This window comes from Sphaeramia orbicularis, chromosome 12 (genome assembly GCF_902148855.1).
Source record: "Sphaeramia orbicularis chromosome 12, fSphaOr1.1, whole genome shotgun sequence".
Classification (NCBI taxonomy): Eukaryota; Metazoa; Chordata; class Actinopteri; order Kurtiformes; family Apogonidae; genus Sphaeramia; species Sphaeramia orbicularis.
The window spans coordinates 25,840,332-25,866,129 of record NC_043968.1 but is presented as its reverse complement, the minus strand read 5'-3'; the positions used below and the strand labels follow the sequence as shown (position 1 = coordinate 25,866,129).

At 38.4% G+C, this 25,798-nt stretch overlaps 1 protein-coding gene across 2 annotated transcripts in view; it reads left to right on the top strand.

Annotated features, from left to right (window-relative positions):
- syn3 (synapsin III) overlaps nucleotides 1–25,798 on the top strand; it is a 130,861-nt gene that overhangs the window by 8,916 nt on the left and 96,147 nt on the right. Inside the window, exons 2-3 of one of the 2 annotated variants that reach the window (XM_030149013.1) lie at nucleotides 5,084–5,532; nucleotides 17,697–17,754. In XM_030149013.1, coding sequence (XP_030004873.1) covers nucleotides 5,144–5,532; nucleotides 17,697–17,754 — 447 coding nt within the window. In that variant the 5' untranslated portion in view covers nucleotides 5,084–5,143. Of the gene's footprint in view, nucleotides 1–5,083; nucleotides 5,533–17,696; nucleotides 17,755–25,798 lie in introns of those variants that run through there. The other variant, XM_030149014.1, reaches the window with a different exon arrangement.

The window sequence follows — 25,798 nt, the reverse complement described above, 5'->3', positions numbered from 1 at the left end:
ATCTGCCTTGGCGGAGGTCTGCGTTCTCTTTTCTAGAAAAGCACTTGGAGAGCGCAGACCTCCGCCAAGGCAGATCAGTGGGCCCTCGTGCCCCCCCCCATCACCACCAAAATTTAATCATTTGTTCCTTGTGCCAGTATCAACATTTCCTGAATTTTTCATCCAAATCCGTCCTTTACTTTTTGAGTTATCTTGCATACAGACAGACAGACAAACAAACAAACAAACTGACAGACAGACAAACCAATGCCGGCAAAAACACAGCCTCCTTGGCGGAGGTAAATATGTATAAAGCTCAATATACAAACATATATTTATCTCTGAATATATATACATACATACCAGAAGGATATATTAAAACACTCTATTAAGACACAAAATTAGAACAGCAATTTGTACAATATGTACTAGACAATAGATTATCAATATGATAATAAAAGATATATACATAATAAGTGTGCAAAATATTGTTGTATGTGATTATAATACTGTGGTTGTAAGGTGGAGTTAAACAGTCTGACTTCCTGTGCCGTTCAGTGGTGCATTTAGGTGGAATCAGTCTCTCACTGAATGTGGTCCTGTGACTGACCTCGTCATGGAATGAGTGAGTGGAGTTGTCCAGTATTGTCTTGATTTTGGACAGCATCTGTCAGAGAGTCCAGATCCATCCCCTCAATGTTACTGGCCTTACGGGTCAGCTTATTGAGTCTGTTGGCATCAGCAACCCTCAGCCAGCTGCCCCAGAGGATAGCACTGGCCACGACAGACTCATAGAAGATCCTGAGCATTGTCCGACAGATGTTGAATGACCTCAGCTGCCTCAGGAAGTAGAAACGGCTTTGGCCCTTCTTGTGGTATGAGATCTGATTAAATTATAGACTGTGTGTAAAGATGGACACAGTGACAGCTCCCCAAAAATAAAGCCAAAATATATCTAAACATGCAAACCACATCCTCTCCATGGTATCCAGTATTTGAGTTCTGTCATTAGATTTCAAGATACTGATTTGATGTCATGAAAGCAGGTGATTGTCTGAGCTTATGTACTGTACAGCACTTCAGATTACCTGGTCATCTTTGAGTCCCTGGCGGAAGGTGTTCCTGCTGGGAGCTCCACTGGTCTACTGAGGGACTTGTGAGACCTGAAGGGGCATGACTGGGACAAAAGGGGATGCCCAATCTGAACTCAACTGGTGTTTTACTGTTGGAATTCTGTGCTAACAAACAAACAAACACCAAGGCTGTTGTTGGTGAGTCTTGTAGCAGGACACTGTTAGACTTGTCAGTGATAGACTTTGGCATCAGACTTGCAGCCATATGTACTTGTAGTAGAGGCTGGGGACATTATGTCAGACTGGGCCATGTTCAGCACCTTCAATGCCAAAGTGGCTCTAGAGTTGCAGCTCTAAGATTGTTGCTATTGAAAAGATGTAATTTGATAGGTTTTGTTGTCCAAAAACAACAGGTGTGAAAGGAATACAGTGAGCATGACTTTTGGACAGCCTTTTGAGGCCACAGCCAGGAGTGGGTGTTTCCCCTTTTTAAGAAAGAGGACCAAAGGGAGAGTGCACTTTTCAGTCGTCCTGAGAAAGTTTAGACTAAATTTTAGTAGTTATTCGTCAGATCCAGGAGGAACACTGCGGCCCCTGGTCGTAGTACACTGGACAAGCTCTTCATCATCAATCCAGTGTAGGAGGGTGCATGGGAAGTGACCCAAGTGGTCCACCTGTGCTTTGTGGACTATGTTCCTCTGTGTAACCTGGGGGACTGTGGGCTACCCGCTGCCATTCAGTATATCCTTAATGTCATCCAATATGTCCAATCAATGTCTAAGAGCTCAATAACTTGACTTATGTCTAGCAATGCTCTGCTCTTACTGCTCCCACTCCTGGTCCCTGAGCTCAGACGGTCATGAATAATAAAAACAAGGTTAAACTATTATTGGTGGCGCTCTGCACACCAGGGACACTCACTCCTGTCCCTTTAAGCCCTCTACAATTGCAAGAGTTAAGCATTATATGTGATCTATATGTAATCTTTCCATGACATTTGTGTGATCTGTATGTCATGCTTTACCACTTTTGTTGCCACACTTTGAGTTTTAATCAGATAATACAGTTAAATGCCACAATATTGCTGTTGTGTAGTATTTCTTAAATATTTCTTTCATTTGCAACCAGTAACTTAACTATAGCCAAAACATTGCATTCATTATAAATCTGCTGATTATTTTTTATAATTCCACTTATTGTTTTTTCTTAACAAAACTCCAGTAGAAACTACTTTAAATATTACAGAAAGCAGTATGAGAAAACTGCTAACTTAGAATAAAGTTAAGTATTTACTTTTTTGTGAAAATCAGGTTGTTCTCTGTAAATCTACTGATCAGTTAATCTGTCAGTTTAGTTTGTATTTGTATTAAAGTATCAACACAGTATTTGTGAGAGTCTTACTCTTGAAAACATCACTGAGAAACATTTCTTTCCAATAAAAAACCCTGAACTCTGCTTTGAATTCTTATCTGATTTATATAAAAACCCATCACACAACATCTGTTGTGTTTGCTGCTGAACAAACACATTACTCATTATTGCACAATTTGGAATGCTTCGTAGTCAGATGGAATAGTAGAAATATGATGGGTGTCTTTAACTAATTAGTTTTATCATTCTATGTGTAAAGTCACATCACAGTCTTTCAGGCTATGTGATAAATGCAACAGATTCAGGATGGGGAAAACTGAGGAGCGAAAAACATGAAAAAATTTATGAGTCCCACTGAGAGAGCTGCCATCTGTCTAATCTAATTCTCATAACTTTTTTCCCAATATAGAATGAAAAAATCATGTTGTACATCAGCTTGGGTGCTGGAGTTAGCTGTGTTACAGTGTTACCCTGCTCTGCTGTATCATTGAAAAGCCAAACCTGTGATTACTGCTGCCCATGTCCTTGTGCCAGTAGTTTTTTATACCTCTCATCAGTGTTCATCAATGTTCAGTAGTGGTTTCTGTCAAGGTGGAGCAGAGATCATTGCAGAAAAATACTGCGATAAGTAAGACACACCATAAGAGTTGGCAAACATTTATGTCATTTGCTTTGTTTTTCATAGTGAACCTCAATGATTAGGTATTTTTTAAAGGGTGAATTAACCCTTTAAGACCTAAAGGTGCTTTTGTGGTGACTCCCAGGAGAATTTTTGTCAATATTTTACCTGTATCCCCATTTCTATTATCCTTTTCATTTTGCATTTTTCAGTGAAAAGCACTTATTTTCCTATATTAAATTTAGTGACCATGTGGATGTTCATAAAAGCTCAGTGTGAAGTTGAAGATTATTATATCAAAACAGAGAAAATGGAAGCAAAAGTGAAAATGAAACAAATGTTTCTAACTAGTGCTGTTTGTTAAGCTCCATGGGTTTTAATGGTGAATCAATTTTCCATTTTTACCACTGAGCCTCTTAACATCCAAATGGGTCAAATCTGGTGCAGTGGAAAAGCGGAGAAACTGTGTTTTAGCCAGTTTATTTAATTGTATTGATCGGATTAGTGGTTCAGCAGTTATTAAACATTTTACATCAGTAGATACTTTTGGGATTTGGGCCTGAGGTTTAATATAAAACAAACCTCTCTCTAGTTATATATATCCACCAATCTCTACTTTCTCTGAACCATTTTACCACTACTCTCGCTGTTTAATGAATTCTTAGGACTAATGTCGACTACCTGAACAACAATAACTGTGCATGGGTTCCTGTGTTTTCCACTCAGTGTGGATATACAGCAGAGAGAAGAAAGAGGCAAAGCCTTTAAGGATTTAAGAGCTCTAGATGCGCTCAGGCACACAGAAAAAGCAGCTTATTGGGTGTTGAGAAAGTGGGAGAATGTGCCAGTGGTGTAAAGATAGTGATTTCCAGCCTTTCAGTAGACAGCTACTTATCTGTCCAAAGGGATCGAGTCATTGCAGACTGGGCTGAGCTGGCACTCAGAGGCCCTGTGACTGTAATTGCCACTCCTTGTTGTATGTCTTTACTCTGTCTGTTTTATTAGGTTTTCTAAAAGCCCTGCCAGGGTCCTCTGTAGGAACTAATTCCCAAAGGCGTGAAGGCATAACATGGTCCCATTTTTGTGTGATTTGTCAAGGCAACAAACATCTGAATTAATAAAATAGCCTTGAGATTAAATTCCTAAGCATATAATATTTTAAAAATTCAATAAATTGACCCTGCATAGTTTAGTGTGAGTTTGGTTTGATGATATCTACATGGTGATGCGTCTTTGAATAGAGAAACATCACACTGAGGAAGAACATGCCTGACATACAGGATGTCCAAAAGGTGGGAGGTCTTGTTCAGCCACAGATCAAAGTGTCAAAGTTGTTGTCTTCTCCAGATGCTCTGTTAGAAACTCTGACATTCACTTCGCACTCTACACTTCCTCCTGGTGATGGTCTAAGAGGAAACATTTTCATACATCCTATTCTTCCTGTTGTGAACTTGCTAGATTCCTCCTTCCCTTCTTAACAGCAAAAACACAGCTGTAAACACTGCACACATCCGCCAGAGACTCACTGCTTCAGTAAAAAATGCTCTTTCATCCAAACTCCATTTACTGTGAGAGCGGCCTAGATTTAATCAGGTTTAAGATTTTCCTTCCCCTCCACTAGTGTGGTTTCTTAGTTGCAGTTTGATAACTAATCTGGTTGAATGTCTCTTCTCTGCCACGCTGGGTTTCATGTGTTATATAACTGTTTTCTTTCTCCCAGCAGGCTCGATCTGTTTCTCAAAGAAATGAGCTGTGAATCGCTGCTCCAACTTTGCATCATCACTGCTGTGTCACTGAATTATTTGCCAGTGGTTTTGTTTCCCACCCATTTTTAATCATATGCAAATCAGGATTAACAGATTCATATCAGCTATAAAATATGTTGGTGCAGCCTTTCATTATAACAGTGTCTCAGCATTGGTTTCAGGTCTTTCCTAAGCCTGAACCTAACTGCAACAGTCTGACTTTTGTGCACAGAAGATGTTTCTGCTTGAACCAAATTAGTGTTTACTCAAAAGTCTTCTCTCTGTTGTCTTTGCAGGATTTCAAGCTTTCTTCCCCCTCACTTCCTCTGGCCTGACAGACCCACCAGCCCGTCACCATGAACTACCTTCGCCGGCGCCTGTCAGACAGCAGCTTCGTAGCCAACCTCCCCAACGGCTACATGATGGATCTGCAGCGGCCGACCCCTCCCGGTTCATCCACTTCCTCTCCTGCTTCTCCAGCTACAGAGAGGCGGCAGCCCCCAAGTGCTCCCAACCAGACCCCGGCCCAGGGTCCTGCCTCGGCTTCAGGCTCAGGGAGCTTCCTCAGCTCCTTCTCTAGCGTAGTGAAGAGCGCTCAGATGGCCCAGAATGTGGCTGCTGCCGCTCACGCCAAGTCTGCTGCAACTGCCGCTGAAGGAGCCTCGACAGGGGGTGGTCAGCCCCCCAAGCCTGTCATCCGCAAGCCCAAAATCCTGTTGGTCATTGATGATCAGCACACAGACTGGTGAGTGGAAGATGGGATGGGCATTAGTGCAAAAAAATACTGTATTTTGACATTTCACTGCATGTTTGTGGATGGGGTGAGAGGTCTGGCCTGAAGATCATAGCAATGTAACCATCCATAGTTGGAAGTACTAGACTAGAAACAGATGAGGGATTTCTCTATTTGCCAGGGTTCCTCTGCACCATGGAGAACTATCAAATCTGATTTTAGCAGTTGCTGGGTAGGGCTAAGTAAGGAAAATAGATTAAGAAGTATGGAAATGGAACACATAATATAACAAGTGGTGCCAGACACAATAAACCCCGCCCCTCGCACATACTGCAGATTATTTTGGCATCGATCCAGCTGATGTCATCATGTCTGTGCGTATGCTGATGTCAGCACATCAGTTGCCTCTACATATGTGCCAAGTTTGAAGTAAATTGAAACAAAACTGATGTTTTTATAGACATTTGACATTTCGCCCATTATAAGTAAATGGGAGAAAAAAAAAAACATTAAAAATTGGAACTTTGACTTACTTTTCCCAAAATGTGGCCACTTCTATTCTCTGTCGCGGGGAATCCATAAACCCAGTTTGGTATGAATTCAACCAGTAGTTTTGCTGCTAGAGTGTTAACAATCAAAGAAACAAACTGAACCAAAAACAGTACCCCTTGGTTCCCCTTCGGGGGGGCGGGGTAATAAAATCATAATCAGCCAAAATGTGACCCACTGTGTGACCAACATGAATCAGAGTGAACTATGTGGTACTGGAAACAAGATGTTTCACATGTAGCTGGTGGAGCTGCTTGGACTTCTGAATAGCTTCAGGATTCAGGGTTTTCCATTAAAGTTAATCAGATACTGTGACATCTACTGGTGAGGATGCAAACTTCAGGCAACTAAACAATCCCCCACCCTCCCCACCAATGCCATAGAGTGTTTGTGATTGATTTATTTATTTACTGACACAGTCTGTGTGATTCCTGTGAAAAGCATATCATATGACAAAGTAAATTCAGATCACTTACCTGTGTTCAGTCGTAGCCTGTAATCATGTGGGCTCTTTGGTTACCTGTGATGGATTACTAGTTTTGGACTACAAGGTTTTAGCTAATGGACCCATTTGTTGTCATTATCAGTTGTGAATAGTTCTGGGTTCACACGCTTTTTCACTCACCTTTGTTTTACCTGAAAAGACTTTTATTGTTTGCAATAGACCTCTAAGTTGTGGGCTTTTCCACACTTGTGCTGGAGTAGAAATTGTCATGGCAACAAGAGGGAAGGTGTTTGCAACACACATGATAGAAATAATTGAGCTTCAGCAAAGAAAAATACGTTCATCTTTCATACATGTATGTTAGAGGTTGATAAGTGCTATACTCTGAATTGATTTTCAGAGGTAGAGGGAAGACCTGCAGCAGTCAGTTCATCATGTTTGTCCTCCTGAATCAATAAAACCACTCTGGCATTTCATGAGTTGTTACTCTTTTCCTGACATTTGCTGGTAAATCGACCTTAGTGAAACCATTATTAGCTGCTTCCAGCCCTTTGAATTTATCTGCAGAATTAGCAGGGCTCATTATGTACCATTGCATCTGTGTGTGTGGTGCCGCGGGGAGATCAGGCCAAGGTCTAAATATGATCGGTGAATTAAAGGGCCCTGTTGACAGCCGTGTCAGAAGCACCAAGATTGCTCTCAGTTTTCTAAAAGGCTGAGCTGCCCTTTTCCTTTAATCCAGCAGGCAGAAAACCCAATAGGGTCTGTTCATTCTTCAGATGTTGGTATTTCTGAAATGAACAGTCAGAAGATCATCCTGCCTCTCTGAGTAACCCTCCACTCCTCTGAGAACAGCACAAAACTGCATTTAAACAAACTCACCCTTGGAAAGAGAGAAAGTGGGCTTTTGGAGGTGGTTGGGATTTTTTTTTTTTTTTTGTGCAGTAGCCATAAAAAGTAAAATTTTGTGGATGAAATATTGTACACATGTATCAAGTGGATGAATGATGGTGCAGTGGTTAGCACTGTCACCTCACAGGGTCCCAGAGGTTGGAATCAAACCAAGGACCTTCTTGCTGTGAGGCAATAGTGCTGTCCACTGCACCACCATGGTGCCTTAAAAACATTGCCTCTATTCATTTTACTTGATGGAACTGTTTTTTATTTGAGTTCATTTGTAACCCAGCCTGTTCTTGCATTGGCCACTGAGTGGTGCTGTAGTTCACCTAAAGCCCACAGATGGAAGCTTGTCATCAGTTCTCCTTGTTCTCAGATCTTTCTTTAAGTGAAAGACTGTGGCCACCAGGTGGTGATGTCTGATAACAGAAAATACTCTCCTCTGTTGTTTCACAGTTCAGCTTTTGTACAGCTGCAGAGTTATCAGCAGCTTCACTCTTAAACCAGTTTTAGAATCCACAAATCCACTTTATTCAACTCCACAGTGAAGTGGTTTCTCATGAAAATGCTTGTTAAACTGCATTAGGTTGACAGGACAAGGCCCTTAAAGACCAAGCAAACACATGTTGTAAATATTTATACTATATTTACATAGAAAATATATATCTCTAGGGGATTTATGTATTTTTTTTAACATTTTTTTTCAGGATCCAGGCACTATTGCATCATAACAAATTTCACATCAGCCCCAGTATTCCAGTCTGGTGGTTGTCTCCTGTCACAGAGAGTGGGATAACTTTCCTGTTTGTTTGAGATAATTGAAATAAACATTTGATTCTCTTTGCAGCAGTATTGAAAGAACACAATTCTTGTTGATAAATTCTCTCAGTCTGCAGTAGATTATGCCCTTGGTTAAGCTTTATCTCAAGATTCATGCTTTCTTTTGCTGGCTGACATGTAAGATATCACTGCCAGATCTTTGCTGAGAGAGTGTCTTTGTAACTGCTTGTTATGTGTTAGATAAGATGGGTAGCAGCAAAGAGTGAAGCCAAACCTCAACGGTCACAGATGCCATGAGATCCTGGGTACTTTTTTTTTTTTTTTTTTTGAAAAGCTTAGAAAGAGGACTGTAAAAGTGAGACATTTATGACTTTAATTAGAAATTTAGTTGTACTTTCAAGAGGTACAGGTAGCTGACAGCAGCTGAATAGTTAAGTAACCTTCTGAGACAAGTGCAACTTGTTAAAAAAATGCCCAAATATTTGGCTGCTGCTTTGGCAACCTGTTTGTGTCATGCCGTTACCCTTTTTCATCACAGTGTTTGCTTTTGGGACAATGTGAAACCTGCTTTCAGACAACTAATACCTTACACTGTTGTTGATACAGGAACATTTGGAAATACAGTATAGTGTGCTGCCATGCTGATGAAATTTCTTCTCTAGGTTCCTAACGAGGAAGGGTAAAAACTTCAGCTCAGGCTAAATTTCTAATTCGCTAAATGGTTGGGTAGTGATTACAGATTTAATAGTGTTTTGTTATATAATTTATGGTCCACGAGTTCTAACAGATGACTTGTATTTTTATAAATCAACATGATGTTATCCAATTTTTGGTTCCAGGTTTAACTAAGTTCATAACAGGGAACACAACGTCTTTATCAGTAGATAAAACTCTGTGTTACATTGGCAAACTAATCCCAAAAGACTGTAAATGTCACCCTTTATTCTGTCAGTGTTCAGAGCACAGCTAAAGCCATTGTTTCTCACCCTTATTGTCGGTGTGGTGTCTCACAAGTCCGATTCTAATTAACCATGTCACTGATTCATTTCATGATAATTCACCTAGTTTACATCCATGTCATACTTTTACAAACTGAATAAAATAACAGGATTGTGCTCCAGATCCAAATATTTTAGTCAGTTGTAACAAACTGATGACGGATCAGTGTTGCTCTGTGGCCACTTTAAACTCTTAGTTGTTTTTTAAAATGATTGACTTATTAGTAAGGTTGACTTAATAATCACTGCAAATACTGTTATTTTCAATACTGATTAATTAGCTGATTAATTTTAGTCCATTCACCCTGTGGAGCTTCTTGAATGTATGAATGTTATATAATCACTTAGTGTTTTTCAACAAAACGTATCAGATCTTGAAATCTTACAAATGGACTAAATGCAATTGTTTCCTTATAAAACAGCCGACTTTTTCTTTTCCAGAATCTTGCATTGTTTGTCGTATGTTTTGTTCCAAGAAGTCTTCCTCACTGACTTAAAGGCATTTAATTCAACTCTTTAATGCCATCAAATCTGATCAGTACTACTCCACCGTTAAGTGTTCAGAAACTCCAATAGTAACATGAAATCGCATTGCAGTTTCCCAGAATCCAAGCTGTCTTGTATCATCTGACCAGTAGCCCCAAATCAGAGGGTCTTGAGTGTTTCTGAAATGTATTCATTTTTAGCTTCTTTTTTTTTTTTAAAAATTCTATTACTTTATGGTGAGTTGGTCATTTCTACTGAATGGAAAACTCACTGGTTCCTTTCTGATCTAAAGGTGAAGCCAATAAAATAACAAATGCCCCCAATGTTCTAAATAAATGAATTTGATTGTAAAATATCACTTTCTGAATGATGTTTTAATCCACTAATAGTGAAGCATGATTGTTTTAAAGTATGTGTTTAGAATACATCAGAGATTACATCGAACACAAATATAATACTTTATAAAATAGCAGAAAGATTAATATAAAAAGTGTGAGATGCTTTCTTATAAAACAAATGGAGACCAATGAAGCTGTACTCTTGGAGAGGCTTAAGTCCTTCATAAATGTTGTTAACATCCAGTAAACAGCGGCAAACATATCAAAGTGTAGGACGAGAGTGTCCACCCATCATTCCCTCTGGGGATTGAATCTCCTCCTGAGCATTCCAGCAGAGAGGCAGGGGTCTCTGGGGAAACGCTGCTCTGTCCTGACAGGCTTGGCCTCCGGCAGTGACTAATGCACAATAGCAGTACACAGCATTGAGGCAAAGTCTCAGAGAGCATCACCACCACCAACTACAATCCGTCCTTTTCTGTCTCTGTCTTTTACCCGCTCTCTCCTTCTCTTTCAGGCGAACATGGGCGACTTTTTGCCAAGAAACTGTCAGTTTGTTTGCACTGTGTTCTGAATGATATGAGCATCTGATTGCTCAATTCACTCCTGCTCTGGACAAGGTTTAACTTCTTCATGTACCATGGCCAGTGCTATGAGATACTCTGGTTGCCCTGTGGCATATGAGGAGTGTTTTAATTCCAGGTTTTATCTCAGAAATAGAATCACATACTGTCAAACATCTTATGGGTAAAAACACAAAAAATTTACTTTACAGAAAGTATGAACTGGTGACTGTATTTTAGTTCTTGCACTACTTTTATGTTGTTACCTGTGTAGCAACTGTTCCTTTGCAGGTCACACGGATATGGAGTGTCCACTAAATGAAGGGTTTGTAGAGCTGTAATTGTCTTTATTGTCAGGTTTGCAGTGGGGGAAATGGATTTGGGCGTCCTACCCCAAGATAATTTAATGTTATGTAATTAAATACTAATTTCAGGTATTTTCCATCCCTTGTGGAAGATTGCAACTGTCCCCCTGCAAGGAAATTTTACTTTTTTTTTTTTTAAACAAAGACATACAGTATAATGTCCCATAGTTTTGGACTATTATTATTACCACATCCTTATATACAAAAATGTGAAAAAGGTCAAGCCGAAAATAAGTAATATCAAAAATATAACAACAAAAATTGTCAAAGAAGTCCACCAAATAGCAGTTCAACCATTAGTGACATACGTAGTCTTGATGGATATTAACTTTACATTAATTTGTCTTTGGAGGTGTGTCTAAGCCTAATCATGGTGGGGAAACCCCAACAATATCAGGATGTTTTTATTTCTTTTTTTTTTTTCTTGCACAAAACTGAAAATGTTCACTTGTGCATTTTACTCAACACTGAGTCAGGTTTGCAGAGGATTCAGAGAAAGATGGAACTACTGCCATGTTTTGAGCACAACACTATTAACAGTTTTGAAGATAAGATTATGCTAAAGGGTATGTCATCATGCTTAGTTATTCACATGGTTGTGTTAACATTACAAAGATAAGGAACTCCAACAAGACAGTTTAAAGACCTGTGCTCTATGTTCCAGTGATACCATTCAGGATACTTTGCCTTGTTGCTGTGGGTCACATTATATTCAACTATGTTAGTTAGAAACATAATGAACACTTAATGGATGCAGATATTTACGATGCATCCCAGGCCTCCCTCCTCATTCCCTGCATCTCCCACTCCATTTAGTCACCAGTGTTACTATGCATGGCTTACGGTACAACCCCCAAAAATAATTCAGTTTTTAACCCATAAAGACCCAGTGTGACTTTTGTGTCAGTTCCAAATACATTTTTCTCTGTATTTAACCTTTCCCAAATGATTTATCACCATTTTATCTCAATATTATCCTCTGCATTTTGCATTTTTTCAGTGAAAATCATCTATTTCTATGTGTAATTCACTGATCATGTAGATGTTCATCAAGTTGAGGGTTATTAAATCAAAAACTGAGAAAACTGAAGAAAACATTACCTTTTTTAGCAAAAAATATATCATTAATTGAATATAAACCAAGTGTCTCCAACCACTGTCATTGATCCAACTCCATGGGTTTTACTGATGAATCAACATTGTAGTAGATGACAATGTTTCCATGTTCACTACGGAGCCGCTGAACGTCCAAATGGGTCATAGCTGATGACCATGAAAAGATGACAAACTGCATTTTACACCAATTATTTACATGTATCGATAGGATTAATGTATCAACAGGTATTAAACAGTTTAGATTAGTCAATAATCTGGTGGATGTTTTGGTCTTTATGGGTTAAGGATGCAACATTCTAACAAAATACATATGTATCAATGTAAGCAATTTCCAACGGAATATTTTTCTCAACCTGGGACAGACATTGCATTTTGCTTGATTTTTAATTACTTGTACAAGAACTGTTAAGGCCTTGACAGTAGAAGGCTGCACCACTAGTCAACTTATAGTGAAACTTGAACTGTTTCTCATTACTGGGAATCTAGTGCCCTTCATAGAGAAAACATGACTTAAACTAACACATGGGGAATTTAATCTTCATGTAAAAATATGTGGCCATTATAGAAAATCTCCTTTGTAAACACTACAGTATTAGCACAACGTCAAGTTTAGCAGAGTGGATACAAATAGAATCAAGGATAACTGTTAAAAAAAAAAAAACCCTGAGGGATAATTCATTTTGTGCATATACATGACTCATGCGCTTCCTATTAGTGGACCACAAAAGAAGGACCATATTCTCATGGTTAAACTATGAAATTTAGCTATATAGTGTTTATACAGTGGGTGTGTGGACGAATGGGAAAGGGAGAGCCCAGACCTCTTTACAGACCTTTATGTTTATGTTTGAACACATGTAAAGACATTGTTCAAACCAGAGAACCCAGAGGCCAGTAAATTAAATTGATCACTTTGAGTGATGACACATTTCACAATACTTTGAAACACATACCAGTCATTTTTAGCTGATGAGCCCGTGGGTGTCGCCTCATGCTGTGTGATGATGGTGGTCCAGGGTGACAGGGGGCATTGCCTGTCTTATATGTAGGTCAGTAATGTCGAAGATTCACAGCTTCCAAAATTACAGAGAATGAGATGGCCAGGGACTCAAAACTTGAAAGTCCAACAGCTGGGAAATGTTAGGAACAAGATCCTCCTCAGTGACCTTAATGAATGTTAATGAACAACCCTAAAAGGACAGATGTAGGGAGATGAAAAACAAAGAGGCCGACATGGGGAAGACACACGAAGGAGTGAAGAGCCTTTGTTTGGTAAGAGGCTCTGAAAAAAGAGATGTTACAAAAGAAAATGTGTTTTGGTGTGAGTAGGTTGAGAGGCGCTCTAAATCCCAAACACCCTGTCCCAGTAACCAACGGCCTCTAGCATGTAGCCTAGATCCCTAGCTACACACAGCTCCAGCCTGAAGCCCACAACAGATTGTTGACTGTCCCTCGCCAGCAAGGGGTGAGAGTGCAGTACTGAAACAGACAGAGCACCAGGACACAACATGGCTATGAAGAAAACAGCCAAGAAAGAGCATTGGAGGAGGGAAATGTGGATATTCACAAGAAAAACTCTAAAACAGCTACTTTATTTATGTGTTCTGGGTTCCTTGAATGTTGCACATGTTCTTAAATGAGTAAAAAGCAAACTAGGGTCATATTGTCACAATATTTAAATCGCTATTTGATGGAAATAAAAAAAATTGAGCCCCCTGCTTATTTTGGTCCAATCATCAAATGATGGATGGATTGGGCCTAATTGTGCAAGAATTGCACAGTATTTGCACTCATAATTTGCTCTGTTACAAGGACCAGTTCACACATGTTGCACTAATGATACATTAGTGCAAAAATGTCTGGAAAATTGCTTTGTTTTGCATTAGGGATTTTCATGTTTCGAGTTTTTCTTCACATTTCAGTCACAGATTGGTTCATAATGAAATGTGTAGAAGCAGCAGAAATTGTGTGTCTTTAGTGAACACAGACATACACAGTGTTTCACAATCCAACTTTCATGTGTCAACAGTGTTTTCATCAACTGAAATGGTCTTAGGCCCAATTCCAATTCATCCCTTACCCCTCCCCCTTGGCCCTTGCACTTGGCACTACCCCTTGAAATGGAGCTGCAAGGGTTAGAGGTTGAAACATTCTCCTACTAAATGGGACAACCCTTCACGACCTGTTACGTCATCAGCAGTCATCAATGCTGGTATTAACAGATGCAAAAACTTTGTTTCTGAAAGAATTCCCCATGCCGTCAGCAGCTGTAACTGTCTGTGTTGCATGGGCTTTGGTCATCTTTTTGTGGCTATCAACTATAAACTGCAGAAATGCGATCTATAACATTGAAACGGCAGTAAACGGTCGATCAAATGATTAAGTTGTTTACGAAGAAAATATGTACATTTTTATGTTTCTGTCATCACACTGCTGCACTTTTTTGCTGTGTCTACCTCCATCTTGCCAACAATTCGAACAGAATGATGGGAAATTTCTCCTACCCCTCCAGTGTGGAGGAAAGAAGTGTGGTCCTGAAAAATCTCTGTTTCGAGGGTTATACAGCCCTCCACCTCAGCCCTTCCCCTCCGTCTAATTGAGAATCCGGACAACACTACCCCTTCATGTGTACGCGCAAAACCGAGGGGTAGAGGTAAGGGGGAGGGGCTAGGGGTGAATTGGGATTCAGCCTTAGATTTGTTTCTCAACATCTCCAAATCTCAAAAGAAGCTGTACACATTTACAAACACAACAGCAGTAACTTTATTATCGTCTCATCAGTCAGGATCTGACAGTCATTAATGGGTGTTCTGCACGTCGGGTTGTAGAAGTCTGACCTCCATTATCACATATCATTTCACGCATGAATACTAAGCTTATCACTTCGACTTTGATTCAAGATTTTGCACTTGACATCAGTTAACATTAAGTCAATGTTATTTGAATAGATTTGGAAAAGAAGTGATGGACTGTACAGGAGTGAGAGTGGTCTGTGATAGTTTACATTGATCTTTTGTGAATTAGACCATTTTTGTAGCGTGACTTGTTTGTACTGAAAGGGGCTGATTTTGTGCTAAATGTTGAAGTATTCTCTACATGCATGTAAATAACACAGATGCAATGTTGGCACTGGTTGTTTGACAGTGCAGTTGGCTGTGAATTTCATCCTTTTGGGATGTTTTGTGAAGTACCGACTATATTTTTGTCTTACCTTCACTGGTTTTGTACCCTTCGAGGCAACATCATGTGGGTGTTTGTCAGTCGTGATGTCAAAGATTCTATAGGAGCCGATGCTACTTAGATTCAGTAGAGTTGGAGTTGAAGGTCTGACCATAATCAACTGCATGCGTTGTTTACTGGAGTGGACAAGAAAGGCTTTTTCACTTATTGTACTAAGATGGACATGATATGAAGATCGTTGGTATACAGTTAGTATTCAAACTCATGTGTGATCTATTAACAGAGAGTTTTTAAATTGAAGATCAAAAAAGAAGAACCAAGAGAAGAACAGGAATGATGGGAATTGGAAGTAAATCAGTAAATCCAGTAAATCAATAAACAAATGTGATTGTGCAGCATCACTTCAATGGACCAAATGAAAAAAGGCCCTCTTTCCGCTGCATGTTTTTCCATATGCAAACTCAAACCTGTTAAATAGAACAATGATTCTGCATAAAGCATGGGTTTTTTTGGTTTGTTTTTTAACTGTAGGCGTTGTTAGCTTACCTTACCAGTAACTGCCACTTCATGTTTACGCTGCATGGAAAAACCGCATCCTTCTTTAATTACTGTTCAGCAAAAGTATGTCTGACCTCTGCTCCAATTCAGAGAGATTTGCAAAGAAAAGACTATGATTTTGTGCAAAATGGTAGTTGTTGTGACATCCATGGTTTGTTTCTCTGATCAGATCAACACAAATATCAGCTACATTTTACATTCATATTAACAGTGGCTGCAAATAAACCATACAATTGTATGTGGATGTTTCTGAAAGGTACATCCTTTGAACTTAAAACATATAAACTGAGTAATTCAGGTTGAGTATACTATAACCACATCCTGTTTATAAAAGGTAGAAAATAACAGCTCTAGTTTCACTTTGACTGCAAACTACAGTAGTTCAAGATTTCTCAGAAAAATCACACACAAACACACGAAGGGATCACCCATTCTTTATTAAAATCATTCTCCGTTACTTTTATTTTGCCATGGGATTCTGTTTTCTTGGAGTTCCACAAGGTCAGATTCTGTAATCATGGAAAATATGAGTCAGTATTTTGCCCAGGCTCAAGGTATTTTGGAAGGTCTGTTGAAATTTCAGCTCTCCTGAGATTAAATAAACAAAGGATATTTTAAGGTTGTTTTGACTGTGAGGAGTGTTAGGAACATACAACGCAGCCCTGATGCATGTGAGGCCACCACATGATACAATTCAACTAGATCTAAAGGGAACTAAATCAGTCTTGACTGTACAGTATATTAATTTTGATTAATATAATTATATTGTGATGGCAATAGTGTTGTAGTCAAGACTGGCTAGACCAGTGTTTTTCAACCTTGGGGTCGGGACCCCACATGGGGTCGCCTGGAATTCACATGGGGTCACCTGAAATTTCTAGTAATTGATTAAAAAAAAACAAAAAAAACTTACTAATTAAAAAAATATATGGTGAGTTGACAGAAACAATCCCAATACATAAAAGACATGACAAACTGTGAAGATGAAACTGAAGCACTGTGGTACTGTTTATCTGTCAAATATTCATTGTGGTCGGTTTCAGATGCTGCAGCTCTTTCATAATTCATAGTTTGAGTTATTGTTTATTCAGTATTGTCAGCCTTGTAAATCCAAGCTGGACTGACTGTACATATCCTGACTGAGGAAAATATAATTCTCACTTTGTGCAGTAATCTACACCTTGCTTTTCTGCCTCCGTCCTTAATAACATACATTATATAGACTAAATGTCATCTAAAATTAACGTTTATTTGCAATTAAGTATAGCAAACTGTTACATGACCAAAAACAAATTAATTTTAGCAAAAGGAAAAAAAGTCTCTGTTTTGAATGTCTGGAATCACCAGAAATGTGTGATGTTAAAATGGGGTCACGAGCCAAAAAAGGTTGGGAACCACTGGGCTAGACCGAGACCAAGACACTGCCGAGACCGGAAGGTACCAAGACCAAGACAAGATCCAGACCATGACCCACTAAGGCGAGACCAACTCCAAGACCAAGACCGAAAACAGACTAGAGTTAAAATTGACATGACATGATTACTTGTATCAATTACAGAGCAAAAGGCATTGGTGTAAAGTGTCATGACTAGTTAAATCAAACTCATGTTATCTTTTCTATTATATTGTCCTTATGTCTTGAAGAGGGCATGTAATAAATAATTTTACTAATCTGTGATGATGCAGTTTTTGTACAAATCCCATGCAGACCGCTATGTCCAAGACCAAGACAAGACCGAGACCAAATGAGTTGAGTCTGTGACAAGACCGAGACCACAAAAAACTGGTCTCGAGACCTACATCACTGGGTGGCCAATGTGCAGAATTGCATCTAACATAACAAATAACTTTGTAAAGCTTTTTTTTGTAAGTGTCTTAAATGTTTGTCTCTTGTTTTCACGCAGGGCAAAGTATTTCCGAGGGAAGAAACTGAATGGAGAGTACGAGATCCGAGTGGAGCAGGTATGGTAAATTGATCATATTTAGCATCCTTGCTTGTTTTAATAATTAGTAAGCCTAAATGTGGTATTTTATGGATGATACTGCACATGTTCTTACCTGCAATGAGAGATAATGAAACAAAATTTTATTCACAGTTTGATTTAAAGGTCAGGCATCAATGAATTACATAGCCAGAAATAAAAGAAGCGGAAACAGCTTCAAATTCAAAGATGAGTGAAGGTGCACATCTAAAGTTAAGGATGTAGCACCTCATATTCTATTGAACTGTGAAAGTTGAATACAAAAACATTTATCTGTATGGCAAAACTTAATATCTTGTCTTGTTATCGCTGTGGGGTTGTTACACCAGAGGCATGAAGGAAAAGACTACATTAAGAGCTCATCTTAATGCACATACAGTCAGGTCCGTAAGAACTTGGACAATGACAGAAATTTTTTACCACTGTCGACCAGTGCTGTGTTGTAGGTTTCTTTACATGCAGAGTTTGGCTAAGAATAACCACCAAATTGGCCACGCCTGTCCATGAAGCTGCTTGTCAAGCTGTTATCCAATTACCTGTGAGCCTCTGAAAATGGCTGTGTTTCCTACATTGTTAATGCAGAGTTTAAAACCCCTTAAATTAGAGGTGAAAGTCCATACTTCACATCTTGATTGCTAATGCTATTTCAATTCCACTGCGGTGCTGTATAGAGGCAACATTACAAAATTTGTGTCACTTATCAGTCCCTCCAGAAAAATCCAGGCAGAAATCTTTGATTATGCTGGCAAACATGCTTGATTATGTGATGGAATATGTAGGGTTTTTATATGATTTCATGCGGTGAAATTGTGGGAATTTACAAAAAATATGCAAAGTTGCGAACATATGCGGAAACTGGAAAAACATAAGTTTTGATGAAAAAAAAAAAGATTCTTCTCCCACACCCTGTTCTACCCAGGCTGCTACTAAATGAAAAATGCCTAATTACATCCTATGATAAGCAAACATACAAGAAATAAGTATACACTGTATCACATCACCTCTCAAAGTAACGTTTAGACCCACATTACATAAATCAATTTTTTCGTTTATTATGAAATGTTAGAATATCAAATTTAATCAAAAGTCTCTTAACTTTGGTTTAGTTTCTAACCTGAAGCTCCACTTAGGAGGCTAGAACAACTCACAGTAATACATAAACATTTTTTGCCATAAGTATAACATTTTTAAATTTTTTTTGTATGAACAGTTTTGACTTCACAATAATAATAATCTAAATGGCCCGAAAAGAGTCACTGTCAATGGAAATGTGTGAAATGAAGATAGCTGGTCTGGCCCTAATTCAGGTTCTTTGTTTTTTTTAGATCCCCCTCCTCAAATGCAGTGATTTATTTTAGTGTGACAGTGGCAAAAATATTTATATTTACATCCCGCTCTGTAAGTGAGAGCAAGATCAACAGCGGCTTTGCACACGTGCTATTCATTAGCAGTGTGGACGTGGAGTGGTGGGTCTGCGAAGCTACTGTGAGACTGACTGCCTGTGAGTGCAGTGAAATGGGGGAGGGGCTTATGGCAGCATCCACGGCTTGTTGAGGATAGTAACTGCAGATTGATACGTGCTTTCACATCATGTATTACATCAATGCAATATTTACAATACAATATATATATTTTTTTACTTTATGCGGAAAAATGCGGGGATTATGAAATCATGCGAGCTCTACATATTTCGCAAATTTTGCATGGAAATATACTATTATTGCAGTGAATATGTGCCTTTTTTGAAAAAAAATGCAGACCCCTGCTTGATTATGCATTGAATTATGCGATCACATAATCACATCTGGAGGGACTGACTTATGTGTATATATGAAATACTTAATATCAACAATTTTAGGAACATGTGTAACCGTTTTGCTCCATGCTAAGTATGTTAATAACAGCTCTGTGAAGGTATGTGATTTTATTGACTGTCTAACCAAAAAAAACAAACAAAAAAGGAAATTAGTCTACGTCCCATAAACTAGTAGGCCAGATTTAAGTCAGAGTCCATAGTGTATGTAAAGGTACTATATGTTTATGGGTCTAGACATGCAGTATACAAAGTGTAGATGGTATCTAATTTACGTCAAATAACTGTTCAATTATACATCTGCAAGCCATTGTTGAGTTTGGGTCTGTCTTTGAAATGGAGCAGTGGGATTTTATGAGAGAAGGAAAAAAGGACCACAAAAAGCTGGACTGGTGATTTTATAGCCTGTTTGTTCAACTCTCTACTGTTGTGGTCACATGCTCTATCTGGGAGCGAGTGGGTCTGAAGTATGAGTCAAGATTTTTCTGTGAGATGTAAACTGGTGTGGAACTTTCTGTTTCAGTGTTACGGTGTCACTGTGATTGAACCCCAATAAAAAAGTGGTCGAGTTAATTGAGCCCCTTAAGTCAATAGTGAGGAAAACAAGACCATATGAACCCCCCAAAGCCCAGATATAACTCCAACTGTGCCGCTGACCTACTTAGATCTTGTTGGAACCTCCACTCTTTCCCAGAAGCCCTACTCATTGACGATAACAGTCAGTCACTAATTGCCTTCAGCAGCCAGACTCTTCATAGGCTGTTTGTGCACCTCGCTGAGAGCCTTAGGATGATGGAAACCCAATCTCTGTGTGAAAAGTTAGCGACATGCTGAGATGAACCCTTTTAGGGAATGACAATAAAAGCTGAGAGGCCCAATGCACTTTCTCTACTTTTCCATCCCACTTTCTTGAATTTTAACATCTCAACTCAGTAAACATTTTGACATTGAATGACTGCACTACTACTGTTCCAGAGAAACACGGTGAAGTGGACTAATTCTGTTGATTACCAATAGTATTTATTTATAGTATAATGTCGACATTATTCTTTAGATGACAAACATGATTCTGTAATTTCTTACCACGTTGTTCAGACTGAGCATTTTCATTTATTCTGCTTGATCATTCACAGTGATTCTCTTATGCTGTAGAAGCTTCCTAAAGCAGCACTCACAAGCCCCAAACCATCATAAATCTCCTCGGGCTTTCTTGCTGCCATATAAGGTACCATCTTTAGACTCCAGCACAGACTCACCACAGCATGTGATGCAGCAGTGGAGAGGTCTGATGTCAATCTGCATTAAAGAGAAAGAGAGCCGGCTGTGATACCTAGATATATCTCACCTCCACCTTACCCAGTCCTTACTTAGAGAAGATTTGTGAGCTTTCTTTTGTGATTATTCCCTCCAATTAACATTACCCACTTTGAAATTACATTTGCCACATGCTTGAGGTCATTTGTCCACTGGGTAACTCTTTTTCTCACTAAACAGATGCTCATGAGAGCACAGGTGGTAGCTCGTTGTGCTCCTAAGACACTAATAAAAGCAGACTTCAAGTCATTGCTTTTTGACAAAGAGATAAAATACAGTACTTTCAGCAGAAGTTCTTGATGCTCAGAATACCAAAAACAAAAAAAATCGCACGTAATCCTTTTAGTCCATTTTGTAATTGGGATTTTAAATGAAAAACAGCTAGAAGTATGACGTAAGGTTCCTCCCTAATTCCTTATTTCAATGCCAAATGCAAGAAGTTCTCTAATACACTCAACAGGATTAGAGCTGGAAGTTGGATATTAGCTTATTTCGCTCATACTGTGTGAGAATCCCTTGTGATTCTTGAGCTGAGTGATTTCCTGAACAGGTATGTTCAGTGAATCCACAAAAAAAATGTGTTTCCCATGTATTGAGGAACTGGTCATAATTTCTCAGTTGGAAATGAAAATACCTGTAACTACTGTTAGAAACCAGTGTTTTGCTTTATCAACATTTTGAGCATATTTTTACTTTCTAATGTGGAAAAATCAATGTGTACAGTATATCTTATTTCTTTTATATCCAATCTCAATTTAAAGCTGCAATAATCAACGTAACATATATAGAAGTATTCCTCCATCAAGGCCAAAAGTCCAGTCTTCTTCTTGTTCCACAATAATATTACAGATTCACTGTAAGATTTAGTGAAATGTTACAGTGAAGTTGACGATTCAGTTCAACTTAATTCAGTTCAATTATATCAAAGTGTACATACATATACATACATAGGACATATGTCCTTTGACCATTAGTTGAGTTGAGAACCCCCCCCCCCCACCACCACCAATTTTTTGAGACAGGAAAAAAGTGAATACAATATTTATGGACCCACCCTTTTATACACTGGCTTTAGAATTGGTGTAGTTTATATCTGTAATATTTGTATTGTAATAACATGTAACATTTTTCATTATGAAAAATTTAAATACACTAAATACTAACATATGACAGCAAAGTAAAACTGTTGTTGCATCCAAGAATGTTTTTTGTTTTGAAAATGCAGAGTCGAGAACAACGTTATCTATGAGGCCATCCACTCAACTTTGCATGGCTTGTAAGGTTTTGTGAATTCGGACAGTCAGATGTGAAAAATTTGTAATATAAGACAAAACTAGATCAATTGCTATTTCGGAGGAGACTGTGTTGCTGATGGTTGAAGCTTTGCTGGAAAGCAACTGAACTGTTGTTGAAATATGGCTGAATTTAGTTGAAATTGTTAACTTAGAAGGTATGTGTTTTAGTGACAAATGAAAACTGAAGAAACTTAAAAAGTGTCAAGTAGAAAAAAAGTCTCTCAAAGTTAAAAGTAAAAGTTGAAAGAGGCACTGAAATGGCTGACAAGGGATAGCTAAAGGTTTACTGGAACATCATGGCTGTACTAAAGTAGATTTTTTAGGTATCTGTACTCTACTTGAGTATTTATTTTTCTGGCAACTCTTTACTTTTACTCCCTACATTTTTACATAAATATCTGTACTTTATACTTCTTACATTCTCAGAATGGACTCATTACTTTTTCAAGCTAAACGGATGTGACAGTATGTAAAATATGTCTCTTCACTCATCGGTGAATCTCACTTCAAAATAAAACAAACTGGCTGTGGATCAACCACAGTGAAATTAGATCATCATCATCATTAAATGTCCTGCAAATTATTTTCATCCATGAATCTTCTTTTATTTTTTTACCTCTTTGCCCACCACCCACCCGCATTTCATTTAATTTTACCCATACCTATGAAAATTCTCATCATTTTTATTTTTAAAATGTCGTCCCCGCAAGTTTTTGCAGGTTACCTGTCAGTGCAGGACTCTGGTCAGTACCATTCAATGTGGAATTAGAAAACAGAAACTTTAATGTTTTTGCCTGGTTAAATAAGCATTGTTTCACTCATTGCAAAAAATGCTTTTTTACTTTTTACTTTTGTACTTTATTACAATTGAGAAATTGCAATGTTTTACTTTTACTTAAGTAAAGGAGTTGAATCAGTACTTGGACTTTTACGAGAGTATTTTTTCACACAAGTTGCTGTACTTCTACCTAAGTACAGAATATGAGTACTTTTGCCACCTCTGTACACTTTTAAACTTGGTAATCCCTAAAAGTTCACAAATTTCTCTGTGTTTTTGGGTTATAGAAGTGAAACTGATGAAATGTATTAGAGCTTGAGTGAGAACCACTGAAAGCTAGTGTGTGTGTGACATCACTACTCTGAGACTCCCCATTCATTTTCAATGGGACAAAAAAATGCTTAATATTTCAATAGGTACAAAAGGCAGAAGCAGAACTAATGCACTAAATAAGTTGCATGTAGGAGGACTTACATGCCACAAAAACATACAGAAAGAGAACATCATAGTGTGATTTCTGTGAAACACATCAATCACACAAATATTCAGTGGCTGCAGTCAAAGATGATCAGAAACATGATGACCTCCAACAAAAGGTTGCCAACCCCCCTGCCCATTTGCTACCCACAAAGCACTGGAGGTCATAAACAGCAATTTAAACAACTGGACAAATTAGGCAGTTAAAATTGAAGAGGTCTGTTGTTTGCGAAGGAACAAGAGGCGGTTCTTCAGGGTTGCTGGGCCGTGCATGGCTTGGGTCGCACAGGGCAACATCTGCTCGGCAGGCGTATGACCTCAGTGTTGTCCACACTCCTTTCTGCTTCAGTCATGGTAGTTCACAAGCAGTTGGCTGTATGTTATCCGTACCCTTTTTTGGCTGGTATATGCCCATGACATAGGGCCTCTGGGTAGAACAAGATTTAGTTTGGTGCTCACTGAAGACAGCTGCCCTCAGTCCCTCTGTTACATTAAGCATCTGTCTTACATTTCATCATGTAGTGCCTCAATGGATTATATCATTGGTGTACGAGGTGGAAGTGATTAGAAGCAAATACTTCTCTGCTTTGCACATGAATGGTCCACTGTACTTCAAACCTCTCAGTTGCATCATTATGGGATTCAACCAAGTTTATCAAGAATTACAACAAATGGCTGCCTCTAATAAAGTATATGTAATAAAATTTGCTATTCAACTACTGTTTCCCTAGAGAAATCTGTATAGTCTGTTCTCATAAGTACTCTGCACAAGGATGTATCATAATATTCAGTTTTACATAAAATAAAAATGTTGAAACCAACAATGTTACAATAGGATCCCATGGTTGAAGTATTCATTTGTTCCTGTTCTCATTTATACTTTTATCTAGTTCTTGGGTCAAGGTTTTCTTGCATTGAAATGAAAGAAGTGAGACAAAAATGACACTTTGTGTAATGAAAAAACATTTATTTTTGGATGGAAGGAAGTCAAACAATAAGAGGTCCCATCTGGGCTGAAATGGACTTTACATACAGCTTTCCTAGTTTGGTCTTCCACAGGGGACCAAAGAACAACACCTATCAGTGAAACAAGGTCAGTGATAAAAGGAACCTAATAATGTTGAGTACGGTTATTTATAACTTTGCTGTGGCCAGTACAAAGGGTTATGGGAAAAAATCTTTTCTTCTTTTGACCTCATGAGCTTGTAATAGCCCATTTCATAATCATAAAAAAAAATAGTAATGGGATGTATCATACACAAGTGGCATTTTCCATACCAAACATTATAAAAGACATTTTATCATTTCTCAGTCAGTATCGAATGCTATCCATTCTCTAGAGTTAAATGACGCATGCATGAAATCTCTACTCTGATAAATTTTTTAGTGGGCTTTTTTCAACTCTTTCACTGTCCCACTCATACAAACCAACTATTTCAGCTTCTTCAATGGACAATAATTTAAATTTTATCTATGATATAATTTATTGTAATGATGGGGGGGAATCACACTAAAGAAGGGTTTGATTATCACATCTAATATTCACATTTTTATAATTATCAGTATTGAAATCTGATGAAACAAAGGAAGGCAGCACAGTAGAGGTGTGGTTAACACCGTATTCTCACAGCAAGAAGGTTTGTATGTTCTCCCCATGTGTCCATGCAGGTTCTCCCTGAGTACCCTGGCTTCACAGTCCAAAGTGTTACAACCTTGCTTTGGGGAAACCCTGGTGCTTGTAGCTTCAGGGTGAGTTAAAGGCAAAAAGGCCAACCTTAAATTACATAAAGGTACAAATGACAAATATTCCAACCTATGCTAAACAGGAGAAAAACAAGCAAATGATTTAATAATGATTTAGTCTATGATTAGCCTACAGAAACAGTCTGTTCTTCCTAGCAAGTTTCAGTCAAAAGTCAATTTTTTTAGCTGCTTCCATTTAATCCACTTCATCTCTCAAATATTTTTAGTGCTTTTAGTTCTTTTGTGTCACTCACATTTGACCTTCAGAGAACTCAAACTTTAAGACATTTCCAATTTAAGTGTTTTATAAAATGCTGGCTTCTCAAGTTACGGATGTCATTGATATCCAGAAACAAAAAAACATGCTGAGTATGTTGAAAATTTAGCTTGACTGACCTTCAAAGTTGTTTTTTACCGGAGGACAAAATAATCTGTTTACAAGTTGACCCATGTCAAACAAAAGGCACCTTAGCCACCTGAACCTCAGACACAACCATTTGTCCAAATCTAAAAATACTCACAAAGATTCCAGATGAGCTACTGTCAAGTGGTGTTTACTGTAGTGTCCGCAAGTTTCACATGGTTTGGCAGTCAAGGCAGGGTC